The sequence below is a fragment of the Mastomys coucha genome, unplaced genomic scaffold (assembly GCF_008632895.1).
Source record: "Mastomys coucha isolate ucsf_1 unplaced genomic scaffold, UCSF_Mcou_1 pScaffold22, whole genome shotgun sequence".
NCBI classification, from domain to species: Eukaryota; Metazoa; Chordata; class Mammalia; order Rodentia; family Muridae; genus Mastomys; species Mastomys coucha.
In genome coordinates this window covers 261,344,226-261,359,391 of record NW_022196905.1, presented here as the reverse complement: position 1 = coordinate 261,359,391, position 15,166 = coordinate 261,344,226, and the positions used below count along the sequence as shown (strand labels likewise).

Below are 15,166 nucleotides of genomic sequence, written 5' to 3'. Positions count from 1 at the left end.
CCATGAAAGGAAGAGGGAGATAGATAAAGGAGAGAGAGAGATAGTAGGCTGGGTAAAAACACGGCCTGTTTTGCTGGCCCTAGGGGAAAGTCACAGAAGGTACTGACCACTGACAACAGACAGCAGGAATAGGTCTTTGGTCCCAGCACTGCAGGAACCAAATTCTGACAACAACCCACACACTGAAGGAACGAGCCAGCTTTATCTGCGCCGCGATGTAAGCCAAGCCAGTGAGACTGATTCCCTCCGTTGTAAGGCAGGCTGCAGTGATTTGTTACAACAGCAGTAGAGAATCATGTGCTAAAAACTCTTCGTGGTGATGATCCCTTGAACTGGAAACAGTTTGTGAGTGACAAGAGTTATGTGTTAAAGCTTGAACTGAAGTTGAGGATAGATTGAAACTGGATGTTTGCACTGGAGTAGAGTCAGTTACTGTTTCAGGCATATGCTGATAAATGACTGAATAGAGCTGTTGAAATGTCACCTTGAATGTTTCTGTCACCCATGTAACCATCTTTATGCATGTAAAATCAAGCAAGGAAGGAGTTATCTTATTTTCCAATGTAAATGAAAATAAATAAACCAGCTTACAGAAATGTGGTCTTTGTTTTCTCTATTTCCCATCCCCCAGTCCCCTATGTGCCCATCTTTGGGACCTGTACTGCTGACCAGCTCTCTCTTGGGAAGGGGAGCTGCGTGAGAAGATTGGGGAAGAGGTAGTACATCAAGGAGAGCAGGAGAGAACTGGACATGACCTGCTTCTCAAGGGGACCTGCCCTGTGCAGCCCCTCAGAAAAACACACAGCCTTGCTAGACACTTATGGCTCTGCACAACTGGGGTTAGAATGGGCTGTTTGCTGCCTTCTACAGACATGGCAGGGCAACACTATTTTTCAAACAGTCTGTTAATATCAGTATTAATGTTTTGTAGGTGGTGAAGTTGTTGTTACGGTATGGCGGAAATCCTCAACAAAGCAACAGAAAAGGCGAGACACCGTTGAAAGTAGCCAATTCCCCAACGATGGTGAATCTCCTGTTAGGCAAAGGCACATACACTTCCAGTGAGGAGAGCTCTACTGGTAAGCCAGTCCAGCAGACCATGTAGTGGGTGGGTGGGGCTTTGTACTGCCTGGTGAGGGAGCACCATGCAGTGTCTACATATGGTATTCCCCTGCAGATTGCAACACAGGGTCTACAAGCCTCCTCAGGTGGCTGGCGCCTTCAGGAACTTCCAGATACAGGAGTTCTGCCAGGGTACCTCACTGCCAAGATGCCTGTACTCTGTCTGCTGAGATACCAGCCTTGTCTCTCACAAAGCCCTGTGGGTTTCTTCTGCCTGTGGTTGGCCTCAGATGTGACTAAAGTAAAGTGCTTCTTCAGAAGCAGAGCCGTCCAGCTTCCCCTCCTGGGCACCCATGCCTGCGGGAGGCCTGTTCCCACCACAGGTGCAGAGCATCTTTAACTGATGGTAGGGAAATGGTGCTCGCCTGCCTGACATCTCTCTTCCTGTTCCCAACAGAGAGCTCTGAAGAAGAGGACGCCCCATCTTTTGCACCTTCTAGCTCCGTCGATGGCAATAACACAGACTCTGAGTTTGAGAAAGGCCTCAAGCTTAAGGCTAAGAACCCAGAGCCCCAGAAAACGGTGACCCCTGTCAAGGACGAGTATGAGTTTGATGAGGATGACGAGCAGGACAGGGTCCCTCCAGTGGATGACAAGCACCTGCTGAAGAAAGACTATAGGAAAGAAGCTAAGTCCAACAGCTTCGTTTCAATACCCAAAATGGAAGTGAAGAGTTACTCAAAAAACAACACGCTTGCACCAAAGAAGGCAGCCCATCGCATCCTGTCAGACACATCAGATGAGGAGGATGTGAGTGTTTCCATAGGGGCTGGAGAGAAACTGAGGTTGTCAGCACACACAATGCTACCTAGTAGTAAGGCACGAGAGTCTTCTAGTTCTAGGCAGCAAAAAGAAAAAAATAAATTGAAAAAGAAGCGAAAGAAAGAAACGAAAGGGAAAGAAGTTCGGTTTGGGAAGAGGAGTGACAAGTTCTGTTCCTCTGGGTCAGAGAGTGAGTCCTCAGAGAGTGAGGAGGATGACGGGGACTCTGTGGGGAGCTCAAGCTGCCTCAAGGGGTCCCCGCTGGTGCTGAAGGACCCTTCCCTGTTCAGCTCACTGTCTGCCTCCTCCACCTCATCGCATGGTAGTGCTGTGGCCCAGAAACACAGCTCTGGCCACACTGAGCAGCACACTAAGCACTGGCGCACTGACAACTGGAAAACCGTTTCTTCTCCAGCCTGGTCTGAGGTGAGTTCTTTGTCAGCAGACTCCTCAAGGACGGGACTGACCAGTGAGTCTGACTGCTCCTCCGAGGGCTCCAGTGTGGAATCTCTGAAGCCTACAAGGAGGAAGCAGGAACACCGAAAAAGGGGTGGCCTGCAGAGCGTGCCACCAGAGAAGAGAAGCTCCTTCCACCCCTGTACAGATGGAGCTGTCCCCAAGCTAGACAAGGAAGGGAAAGTAGTCAAAAAACACAAAACAAAACACAAACACAAAAACAAGGAGAAAGGACAATGTTCCGTCAGCCAAGAACTTAAACTGAAAAGCTTTACATACGAATATGAGGACTCCAAGCAAAAGTCAGATAAGGCCATCCTTTTAGAGAATGACATTTCCACTGAAAATAAGTTGAAAGTATTGAAACACGACAGAGACCATTTTAAGAAAGAAGATAAACTTGGTAAGCTGAAGCCGGAGGATAAAGAGTGGCTCTTTAAGGACGAGAAAGTGCTGAAGAGGATCAAGGATGCGAACAAAGACATCAGCAGAGCTTTCCGGGAAGAGAAAGACCGTCCCAGTAAAACAGAGAGGGAGAGGGCCACAAAGGACAAGTCTCCTAAGGAAGAAAAACTGAGACTGTACAAAGAGGAAAGGAAGAAAAAGTCCAAAGACCGACCTTCCAAACTAGAAAAGAAGAACGACATGAAAGAGGACAAGGTCTCCAAGGAGAAGGAAAAGGCCTTCAAAGAGGACAAAGAGAAACTCAAAAAGGAAAAGCTGTACAGGGAGGACACTGCTTTTGATGACTATTGTAACAAAAGTCAGTTTTTGGACCATGAGGACACCAAGTTCAGCCTCTCTGATGATCAACAAGAGAGGTGGTTTTCTGACCTGTCTGATTCCTCTTTTGATTTCAAAGGAGAGGACAGCTGGGACTCAGTGACAGACTATAGAGACATCAAGAGTGACTCGGTGGCCAAGCTTATCTTGGAAACTGTCAAAGAAGACAATAAGGAAAAGAAGCGCGACAGCAAAACCCGGGAGAAGCGGGATTTCAGAGACTCCTTCTTCCGAAAGAGGGACAGGGACTGTCTGGACAAGAATTCTGAGAAAAGGAGAGACCAAACAGAAAAGCATAAAAGCATCCCCAGCTATCTCTCTGAGAAAGACAAGAAAAGGCGAGAGTCTGCAGAAGGGGGCCGGGACAGGAGGGATACCCTAGAGGGCTCCCGGGAGCGGAGGGATGGGCGGATTCGGTCTGAAGAGATGCACAGGGAGGACCTAAAGGAGTGCGGGTGTGAGAGCGCTTTCAAGGACAAGTCAGACTGTGACTTCCCCAAGAACCTGGAGCCCTGGGAACGGCCCCATGCAGCACGGGAAAAAGAGAAAAAGGATGCCCTAGAAAAGGAGAGGAAGGAAAAGGGCAGGGCAGAGAAGTACAAAGATAAGTCCAGTGAGAGAGAGAGAAGCGAAAAGTCTATCCTCGAGAAGTGTCAGAAAGACAAAGAATTTGAAAAATGCTTTAAAGAGAAGAAAGATGGCAAGGAAAAGCATAAAGACATGCACAGCAAAGACAGAAAAGCATCCTTTGACCAACTGAGAGAGAAGAAAGAGAAGGTGTTCTCTAGCATCATCTCCGAGGACTTCTCAGAGAGGAAGGACGACAGGAAGGGAAAGGAGAAGAGCTGGTATATCGCAGACATATTTACAGATGAGAGCGAGGACGAGAAGGAGGAGTGCGTGGCCAGCAGCTTCAAGGCTGGAGAGGCCGGTGACACACAGCGAGTGGAGAGCCTCCCGGAGAAGGAGGATGGAAGAGAACACCCCGCAGATAGGCACAGGAAGTCCTCTTCTGACAGGCAGCACCCAGAAAAGCCAAGAGACAAAGAGCTCAAGGAAAAGAAGAAGGACAGAGGAGCTTCGGAAGGGGGAAAGGACAAGAAGGAAAAAATGGAAAAGATCTTTGAGAAGCATAAAGAAAAGAAAGATAAAGAGTGTGCAGAGAAATACAAGGACAGGAAAGACAGAGTCTCGGTTGACTCTGCCCAAGAAAAGAAAAACAAACAGAAGCTCCCCGAAAAGGTAGAAAAGAAGCACTTTGTTGAAGACAAGGCAAAGAGTAAACACAAGGAGAAGCCAGAGAAGGAGCACTCCCGGGAGAGAAAGTCCTCACGAGGCCCTGATGTGGAGAAGAGCCTGCTGGAGAAGCTGGAGGAGGAGGCTCTGCATGACTACCGGGAAGACTCTAATGATAAGATCAGCGAGGTCTCCTCAGACAGCTTTGCTGACCATGGCCAGGAGCCCAGCCTGAGCACACTCCTGGAAGTATCCTTCTCTGAGCCCCCAGCAGAGGACAAGGCCAGGGAAAGCACCTGCCTCTCAGAGAAATTGAGAGAGAAGGAAAGGCACCGGCATTCCTCATCCTCCTCTAAGAAAAGCCATGAGCGTGAGAGAGCCAAGAAGGAAAAGGCAGAAAAGAAGGAGAAGAGTGAAGACTACAAGGATGGCATCAGTAGCGTCAGGAAGGACACCAGCCAGTACGAGAAAGACTTCCTGGATGCAGAGGCTTATGGGGTTTCTTACACCACAAAAGCTGACATAGAAGAGGAGCTAGATAAGGCTATTGAATTGTTCTCTTCAGAAAAGAAAGACAGAAATGATTCTGAAAGAGAACCTGCCAAGAAAATAGAAAAAGAACTAAAGCCATATGGGTCGAGTACCATCAGCATCTTAAAGGAGAAGAAGAAGAGAGAGAAGCATAGGGAGAAATGGAGGGAAGAAAAGGAGAAACACAGGGACAAGCATATAGACGGGTTCCTAAGACATCACAAGGATGAGCCAAAGCCTACAGCCAAAGACAAGGACAACCCTCCCAACTCCTTTAAGGAGAAGTCCAGAGATGAAAGCCTGAAGCTCAGTGAGACCAAGCTGAAGGATAAGTTTAAGGAGAACACAGAGCGAGAAAAGGGCGACTCCATAAAGATGAGCAATGGGAACGACAAGCTTCTGCCATCCAGAGACTCAAGCAAGAAAGACAGCCGACCCCGGGAGAAGCTCCTGGGAGATGGTGACCTCATGATGACAAGTTTTGAGAGGATGCTGTCCCAGAAAGATCTTGAGATTGAGGAGCGGCACAAACGACACAAGGAGCGCATGAAGCAGATCGAGAAGATGCGGCATAGGTCTGGAGACCCCAAGCTCAAAGAGAAGAAGCCCACGGATGACGGGCGCAAGAAGAGCCTAGACTTTCCTTCCAAGAAAGCTCTGGGGCTGGACAAAAAGGTCAAGGAGCCAGCTCCCATGCTGCCCACTGGTGAAAGCAAGCCACACTCTGGACCAGGTACAGAGTCCAAAGACTGGCTGGCTGGACAGCCCTTGAAGGAGGTTCTGCCTGCTTCACCCCGTACTGAGCAGGGCCGACCCACTGGGGTACCCACACCCACCTCAGTAGTGTCATGCCCCAGCTATGAAGAGGTGATGCACACACCCAGAACCCCATCCTGCAGTGCTGATGATTACCCTGACCTGGTGTTTGACTGCACTGACTCCCAGCACTCGATGCCTGTCTCCACCACATCCACCAGCGCCTGCTCTCCACCCTTTTTTGACAGGTTTTCTGTGGCTTCCAGTGTGGTTTCAGAAAATGCGGGCCAGACACCCACCAGGCCTATCTCCACGAACCTTTATCGCTCGATATCTGTGGATATCAGAAGGACACCTGAAGAGGAATTCAGTGTTGGGGACAAGCTGTTCAGGCAACAGAGTGTCCCTGCACCCTCTAGTTTTGATTCCCCAGTACAGCACTTGATGGAAGAGAAAACTCCTCTGCCACCCGTTCCTGCAGAAAAGTTTGCCTGCCTGTCTCCTGGGTACTACTCCCCAGACTATGGTATTCCCTCGCCCAAGGTGGACACGCTACACTGTCCACCAACAACTGTGGTCAGTGCCACACCACCTCCAGACAGCGTCTTCTCCAACCTACCACCAAAGTCTTCCCCTTCCCCTAGAGGTGAACTGTTGACCCCAGCCATTGAAGGGGCCCTACCCCCAGATCTAGGCCTACCTCTGGATGCCACAGAGGACCAGCAGGCCACAGCTGCCATCCTTCCCCCAGAGCCCAGCTATCTGGAGCCTCTAGATGAGGGCCCCTTCAACACAGTCATTACTGAGGAACCTGTTGAGTGGACACACACTGCTGCTGAGCAGGCCCTTTCCTCCAACCTTATTGCTAGTGCCTCTGAAAACCCTGTCAGCTGGCCCGTTGGCTCTGAGCTTATGCTAAAGTCTCCACAGAGGTTTGCAGAATCCCCAAAACATTTCTGCCCTGGAGAATCCCTCCATTCTACCACCACAGGACCCTTCAGTGCTGCAGAGCCCACATATCCTGTCTCTCCAGGATCTTACCCTATGCCGGCCCCTGAGCCAGCCCTAGAAGAAGTCAAAGATGGTGGGACAGGAGCAATCTCAGTGGCCATCTCTGCTGCAGAAGGGGCTGCTCCTTATGCTGCTCCTACTAGGCTGGAGTCATTTTTCAGCAACTGCAAGTCACACCCAGATGCACCCCTAGACACAGCCCCTGAACCTACAGGTGTTACTACTGTGGCTCAGGTAGAGGCTCTGGGACCCCTGGAGGGCAGCTTCCTAGACAGCAACCATAGCATATCTACTCTCAGCCAGGTGGAACCAGTATCATGGCATGAAGCCTTTACCAGCCCTGAGGATGACCTCGACCTGGGGCCCTTCTCACTGCCAGAGCTTCCTCTCCAGGCCAAAGATTCTTCAGATGTTGAGGCAGAAGCTGCAGAGGCCAGTCCTGTTACTCCAGTAGAGAGTCCTCCAGGCCCCACGGGGGTTCTTAGTGGAGGGGATGTCCCTGCCCCAGCAGCTGAGGAACCTCCAGCCCCACCTCCTCAGGAAGCATCACCTCAGCTCTCCACAGAGCCTGAGCCCTCAGAGGAGCCAAAGCTGGATGTAGTTCTAGAAGCTACAGTGGAAACAGAGGTCCTGGCAGATGACAGTGCCCCTGTAGCCTCAATCTCCAGTTTGGTGCCAGCACCCAGTCCCCCTGAACAGCATCCTTCAGGAGGTGGCGATGAAGAAACTGAAGCTGAAGATCCTTCTGCTCCCTGCTGTGCACCTGATGAACCCACCACAGATGGCTTGGCACAGACACATAACAGTGCAGAGGCTACCTGTGTTGTGGCTGTGGCCGAAGGGCCCCCAGGCAACGCTCAGCCAGAGGCTACAGACCCAGAGCCCAAACCTACATCCGAGGTCCCCAAGACCCCCAAGGTGGAAGAAGTTCCTCAGCGTATGACCAGGAACCGTGCCCAGATGCTGGCAAGCCAGAGCAAGCAGGGCATCCCTGCAACAGAGAAGGACCCAATGCCTGCCCCAGCCTCTAGAGCCAAGGGCCGTGCCTCTGAGGAGGAAGATGCCCAGGCTCAACATCCCCGCAAGCGGCGCTTCCAACGGTCTAGTCAGCAGCTTCAGCAGCAGCTGAACACATCCACACAGCAGACTCGGGAGGTTATCCAGCAGACGCTGGCAGCCATTGTGGATGCCATAAAACTAGATGCCATTGAGCCCTACCACAGTGACAGGTCCAACCCCTACTTTGAGTACCTTCAAATCAGGAAGAAGATTGAAGAGAAACGAAAAATCCTCTGCTGCATCACTCCGCAGGCACCCCAGTGCTATGCTGAGTATGTTACCTACACGGGGTCCTACCTCTTGGATGGCAAGCCCCTCAGCAAGCTGCACATCCCTGTGGTGAGTGCCGTGGGATCTGTATCCACAAGCACCAGGCAGCAAGGCAACAGGGCAGTAATGAGCAGAGAGTCAGGAGAGGCACCGACATTCTTGTCCTGTGTGAGGGTCCAGTCCCTCGATCTAGCCCTTGGTTATACACACCCACCTCCAATCCTAATGGTCCCTTTCCTTTTTCTGCAGCCTCTTTTGTCTCTTTCACAGTGAAAGGCCTCAGCTGCCTTGTGTCCCTCTCCATTCCCACCTTCACCTGTCAGGGCTCTTGGGTCTCACTGCCATTCTGAAGCCTCCACTCCTTCATTGGCATTTAACATCAGTGGCTGCTGTTTTGCCTGATGGGGCTGTCCTCAATCCCTTCAGCAGGCTCCTCCCATAGCACATCCCACTTGGCCATACAGACAGCTTCCTCTGACCTTCTCCTCAGAACTGGCCTTTTCTTTCACATTGACACATGGTGCCGTCCCATTTCAGGAATCCCTTTTCGCCATACTACATGCAGCTTCCTTTTCTACACAGCTGCCTTGTTTGCTTGGAGAGACTCACCATTATGCTATAGTGTAAGGGTTTGTTTAAGGTAGTCCCAAGGAAATGGCCATGCTGACCCCTGCCTAGGCAGAAAATAAACACATGGGAAACGAGGTTGGGGCTCGCTTTGGTTCGCCTTGGAACATATCAGTACAGCTAGCTTGATCACAGCTGCAGGTCCCAGACCCTCCCCAGCCTGAAATTCTGACATGGGGGGCGGGGGACAAGCTTTGTTGTATACCCTACTACATTCCAAAAAAACTAAAGTAATAGTAAATACTTGGATCATCTGTTCTTTTTGAAACAGTGATGACTCTGTCAGTGCTCTTGTGTGTCTCCCCACTAGTCTCTCTTAGCATCCACACACCCTTGAGTGAAGCAGGCAAGACTCGGGGCTAGCTTCACTAGGTCAGAAGCCACAGGAGCGCACAGCCCCCTCCCACAGCACTCTACTTTTCTTATGGATTAAGTACTCATCATCCCTGTGATAAGTGTCCTGCCTTGTCTCCTTGCCCCACTGGAAACTTAATCCTGGAGGACAAGCTTATTGAGACATTTGACAGGTGAGGCTTGCAGACACTGCCTGCCAGTCAATAGGTTTGGCATCAGGAGCTTTTACCTGCTGAGCCATCCTCCTGGCCCAAGTACTGAAGTCTGTATGAGCTGTTAAGGGTGGGGCTCCGAGCCTTCCCAAGACTACTCATAAGGATGATGACCATTGCCCGGCATGTTTGGGTGAGAGTTGTACCATGTGGGCATGAGTCTTTGTCGAGCACTTAGTCATGAGTACTGAGGCTGCTATCCAGGCCTCCCTGCTGAGTTGTTGCCTGCCTTTTGTAATCCACTTACCTTAGTGAAAAGACTGGGACTAAATTCAAACCTCAAATGGAACCTGCCTGCCACAGTTCCTCTAGAGCACTGCCTGCTGCCCAGGCGTCTCTGTCTCTTCCCCAGAGCATCCTGTGTGGTATAGAAAGGTCCAACCTGTGTGTGTCAGCACTTCTCTTCTGTCCTGCCTCACAGGGAACTACATGTGCTGCCCAACCCTCCTCTGATGTATAGTGATAAGAGACAACAGAAGTTGTTTGCCTGGGGTCCTATACATAATTCACCCTACCTCTGTGTCTGCCTTGGAAGTCTGACTCCATACGAACCTGACTTCGCTAGGCACCAGACGCCTGCCCTCCCCTCTGCTTCATTTGTCTATGGTGTATTTACTTACCCTGTGAGACACTTTCCATTGGGCCATAGGGATGCATTCTACTCATTGCTTTAATGTGCTTGGTTGCTCTCCCCACACCACCCCCACCCCAAGCCTTGGTTCAGGATTCTGTATGCACACCTCAATTGCATGCACCCTGTTCACTCTCAGAACTCCCACATTCCCAGTGTTCCTTTGGCATAGGTGGGTACACCTGACCCCCAGATGCTCTGTGCCTTTCCTGACATTATTTGTAGGGATCACGAGCAGCTCTCGTGGTGCTTCCAGGTAACCGTCAGGCACCTCTCAGCAAATTTCTGGGTGTGGGGTGCTTGGCTGAAACATGTTCACATCTTTATAAGCTGGTTGTGGCTTACTCCTCTTCCCCTGTATTTGCAGATTGCACCCCCTCCCTCTCTAGCGGAGCCCCTGAAGGAACTGTTCAAGCAGCAGGAGGCTGTGCGGGGTAAGCTGCGCCTGCAGCACAGCATTGAGAGGGTAAGTGAGCCTCGGGCAAGGGGCCTGCCAACGTGGATCTCAAGCTTACCTGTTCCTCTCCTTCTTCAGGAGAAGCTGATTGTGTCCTGTGAGCAAGAAATTCTTCGGGTTCATTGCCGGGCAGCCAGGACCATTGCCAATCAGGCAGTACCATTCAGTGCATGCACAATGCTCCTGGACTCCGAAGTCTACAACATGCCTCTGGAAAGCCAGGTCAGTGACACTACCAGCTGTGGGTGCCAGCTTTCACATTTGCTCCCTGACATGTCCCATATACCCAAGCCTCTGCCCTGTTCGTGGCATGCTGTGGGGACCTAGTCCCAGGTTGCCTCAGAAGGCACAGTAACGTCATGGGCAAGGCCCTCAAGCCTTACAAGAGTCTCTGAGGCAACTATGCGTGCAAGTAGGATGAATAGCATCCTCCTCCCTTTCCCAGGCTGCAGGGGTAATGTCAGTCCCATCTTGAGCTACAGGTGACCAGAGCTGCTATGAGAGTGACCATGATGGCTCAGTGATAATAGCAGCAACAAGATATTGGGGCCACAGGACAAGTGGGTCCTGTGAGGGAGGCTGCAGAGGCCTAGCAAACCTTCTTAGGTTTTATGTAGGGCAGTTGGAGCCACAGTACTGAGTCTGTCTATACTACATGCCAGAGCAGTGTTCCAGTGCCTTAACTGCATTCCTACCCCAACCTGTCACTGAGCACAGTCATGCCATCTCCCCAAGGAAACTCCCAGCAGCCTTTTTTAGCTCTTTGTCACTTCTTCCTGGTCTGCGTCATTCAGACCCTAAGTCTGACAGATAACTGCCCTAAAGTGACTCTGCCAGGATGTCACACACAGGTCATCATGTTCTTTACACACTATTATGTCCTCGGTAGAGATCTCATCGCAGTTACTTATTCCTGGGCTGTGTGCCTGTTGAGCATGTAGCTGCTTGTGACCTGTTCCATCCTGGCTGTTGAGACCCTGGTGATGTCTGTTCTCGTAAGAGGAGCTCTCAAGGCCCTGTGCCATGCTTGTACAACATAATTGTGTAAACCTGGATTAAAACCTTTCTTCAGTCCATTAACATTCTTACACATGGGGAAAGGGGGCACACATATTTTCCCCATTTTGCGCAGGTTAACAACAGGTATTCTTGTTAGAGACAGTCTCGTGTAGCCTGGGCCAGCCTTGAACTCTTGATTCACATCAACAAACCGAAGCAGATAATTGTTTGAAAGTTTTACTTAAATCCAGATTTCTGTGCTTTCGAGCAATAAAAAGTGCCTCTGGAAAAGCCAGGTCAGTGACACTGCCAGCTTTCACATTTGCAAGAGATAACCTACCTGCATCGTCCTCATCCCTCCTGATACATACTGAATGTTGGCCACAGAGGGTCATGGGCCAACGATTACAGAACATATTAACTTGCCTTGAGCCCTGTATTCAGGCATATCAGCTGACTGTGTCAAGAGCAGCATCCATACCAGCTCTAAGCCCCTGCCCCCCCACCTTTGTGAGGCAACATAAAACTTGGCTCAAGGCTACGTGTAATGAAAATCAAACCTCATTCCATATAGTGGGAGACAGTAAGGAAACTGATCCCAGTCAACACAAGACCTTCCGTTTCCACCTCAGAACTCTCAACTGTGCTTTTCAAAGCAGAAAAATTGCTTTGAGCTTCTAAAAGGGAATAAATTAAAGCATATCATTACTGACTTTATGTGATCCTGTGATCACATAAACCAGTAGAATGGAGACCACATTCTATGTATAAGAAAGTGGCTTCCCACTCAGCCCTGCCATGCAGCTCTACAAAATATCAACCGTCCCATCTCTCAGTGGATCAAAGGCTCAGTCCGTGGCTACCAGTACCTAGGAATACTCTAGGGCAAGAACAGACAGATGGTTGAGACGTATTACTAGGATGAGGTCACCCTCTGTTCTCTGATGGACAAAGGACAGAACCATCAAAGGTCTCACCCTCATGGTTCCAAGAGCTTTAGTGAACATCCTATTGATCCCACAGGGGGATGAAAACAAGTCTGTGCGAGACCGCTTCAATGCCCGCCAGTTCATCTCCTGGCTACAGGATGTAGACGACAAGTATGACCGCATGAAGGTGAGTGCTTGTGTCAGATGCTCTCCTGGGGCCACACCGCCGCCAGGGTAAAGGATGCTTTGGAGGTTCCCACACTAGCAAAGCTCTTAGGTCTGTAGTGTCTTCCCTTCTGTCCAGGTATAGGGAGCAGCTCCTGGCAGGACCCAGCCTGAGCCTTCCTAAGCAGTCACAACCTACCTTCCACACTCAAAGCATACACAAGAGGATGAGAAAAAGATAGATCAGCTAGGAGAATGCAAATCACCACCTACAGATGCTAAAGTCAAACATAGGGTAGCATCAGACTCCAGCATGCCAATCACAGATGAGAAAAAGAAGTTCCTATCTCTCTCTTATGCAGTTTCCCCATAAATGCTTCTCTTCTCATTCAGGGAAGTTAACCTAGAGTCTCCTGACTGCTGTCATCAAATACATGTTGTAGACAGTGAGATGTCAGAGTTAGCTGGTTAGTGAACATTATTAGCATTGCATTGAGCTTCATCCATTCAGAGGTGCCAAGAAGACCTTGGGAGAATCAGAAGCCCTTGTGCTTAGGCCGGAGGCTTATCACAAGCAGGGCTCAGAGCTGAGGTGGTTTTCTATTTTCCCACGAGCTCCTGCTCCCATTCTCTTACTTCATCCTAGAGTCACCTCTCGGTCACACCTCATCCCAGGTGAGGTTATGCATAATGCTGGCTAGGAGACACAGACTATGACAAGACAAGTTTGACCATATTTGATAACAAAGAAAACAGTCCTAAAAGGAAGGAGATAAAATGGCCAAATCTTAGTGAAAAGATCCTCAATGTTTCTTTTAGAAGCAGAAGTTGAATGAGGTTCTTCATTCAGAAGTCCATGCAAGTCTGGGTTAGAGGAAGCTGTCTGTCTCCCTGTGGAGTGGGAAACAGACAGCTGGTAGTTTCATTGAGTAGGCTCCTAGGATTGAATCTCAGAAATCACACACCTAACCTAGCAATTACTTTACTCATTCAAAACTTACATATATGAGCAATGTGTCCATTGGGATAATCTAGCCTACTTGATACTCATAACTGTCCTTCCTTATCTCAGGATCAGTCACATAACGTGAACAACTTGGAGCTGGGTGGGCTCTCTGGCCATGTTTAAATTAAAATGATTCATTTGGTCCTAAAAAACAGGTCCCACTCCATCCTAGTCCCTATGTACACTTTTAAATGTCTTTACTACTGTGAAAACACACACACACACACACACACACACACACACACACACACACACCCATACACACCAGTGAAAGCAGAGCTAACCCCCCCAAAGGTTGACCTCCAGTATGACTGAGTTACTCCAGTCTGATGGTCAGAATGGGGGGGAAGTTCATCTGCTGGATGCAGGTCTCTAGCCCTGTCCTCACACAGCTGATTCCAGGAGGACCTGGGCCCCATCAGGGCATAAACCAGGTTCTGAGCTAAGAACCAGGGTGGGTTTACAGTCCTGTGGTGAAGCCTGAAGGCAGTGGTGGAAGCCCAGGGCCTGGCCATCCCTCTCACCTTGTGTGTTCCACAGACATGTTTGCTGATGCGGCAGCAGCATGAGGCTGCAGCCCTCAATGCTGTGCAAAGGATGGAGTGGCAGCTGAAGGCCCAGGAGCTGGACCCCGCTGGGCACAAGTCTCTGTGTGTAAATGAGGTGCCATCCTTCTATGTGCCCATGGTTGACGTCAACGATGACTTCGTACTATTGCCAGCATGACACTCAGAGGAAGGTCACAGGACACAAACAAGGGCCACTTGGGTCGCCCAGTGCTGCCAATGAGTCCCGGCAGCGGAGGAGGGAGCACCGCATCTATCAAGTGGGAGGAGCCCAGAGACTGCACCTTGCCATATGTCTCCCCCTCCAGATGCCAGTGAGGTAGAATGCATCTCTTTTTACCAGTTGCTGTGGAGAGCATGAGGCCCAGACACTGCAGAGCTTTGCCAGGCCTTGGGACAAGGAGACCGTGGCCACAGACAAGGTGGCTCTATCTCAGCCATGCCCTCTGGGTTTTCTTCCAGCTGATGACAGGGCACTTGAGGAGTCGCAGAGCAGAGTGTGTTTTTTAATTCCTCGTTCCATTCTGATCAACTAGTGGAAAATAGACTAAGGCGTCCACCTCGCATAAGCAGTGACCTCCAGGTCAGAGAAGCAGGAAAGCGCTGTCCCACCATGGTCCCCGGGACAGGCTTGGACACTGGTGCCGGCAAGGGTCCGGCTGCTGCCTGCCTGGACACAGGGACGCAGCCAGGACTCTCCGATAGTGTTTTTAATGGAGTCAAATCCACGTGGTTTGTATATTTTTCCTTTAATCTTGGGCATTTTGTTTCTCTTTCTGAGAACGTAACTTGAAACACTACAGAGCCAATAATCCTATAGAGTGTATCCGCAAACCTGTACAGTTTTATATACATTCACAATGTACTTTTGCTGCCTTCTAGATAATTTATTTTGCAACACATTACTGCACAGTTGTAAATAACTTATGTACTGTAACATCACTTTCAGTTATGTGTAAAGAAATAAATAAATTAATTAAAATGTTCTTTGTACATGGCACCGTCCCTTCAGGTAGCAGGTCTCTCTTATGGGGTGGGGGGTAACTGACACACATATCAAAGTACTTGGAATCCTGGGCTGCAACTGCATGGTTGTTCACAGGACTAGAGCAGAGGCCAGCCTTGCCTCACCAGTGGTCCTTTAGCCTGTGAAAAAAAAGGATAGACAGCAGGGCGGTGGTGGCGCACGCCTTTAATCCCAGCACTTGGGAGGCAGAGGCAGGTGGATTTCTGA

The 15,166-nt window shown here is 50.0% G+C and overlaps 1 protein-coding gene across 6 annotated transcripts in view; it reads left to right on the top strand.

Annotated features, from left to right (window-relative positions):
- The window catches only part of Ankrd11 (ankyrin repeat domain 11), a 47,444-nt gene that overhangs the window by 19,711 nt on the left and 12,567 nt on the right, over positions 1-15,166 (top strand). For 3 of the 6 annotated variants that reach the window (XM_031341707.1, XM_031341704.1, XM_031341706.1), the window contains 6 exons: positions 932-1,079; positions 1,520-8,055; positions 10,178-10,276; positions 10,346-10,489; positions 12,290-12,382; positions 13,907-14,930. In XM_031341707.1, coding sequence (XP_031197567.1) covers positions 932-1,079; positions 1,520-8,055; positions 10,178-10,276; positions 10,346-10,489; positions 12,290-12,382; positions 13,907-14,092 — 7,206 coding nt within the window. In that variant the 3' untranslated portion in view covers positions 14,093-14,930. Of the gene's footprint in view, positions 1-931; positions 1,080-1,519; positions 8,056-10,177; positions 10,277-10,345; positions 10,490-12,289; positions 12,383-13,906; positions 14,931-15,166 lie in introns of those variants that run through there. The other 3 variants (XM_031341703.1, XM_031341702.1, XM_031341705.1) reach the window with 1 other exon arrangement.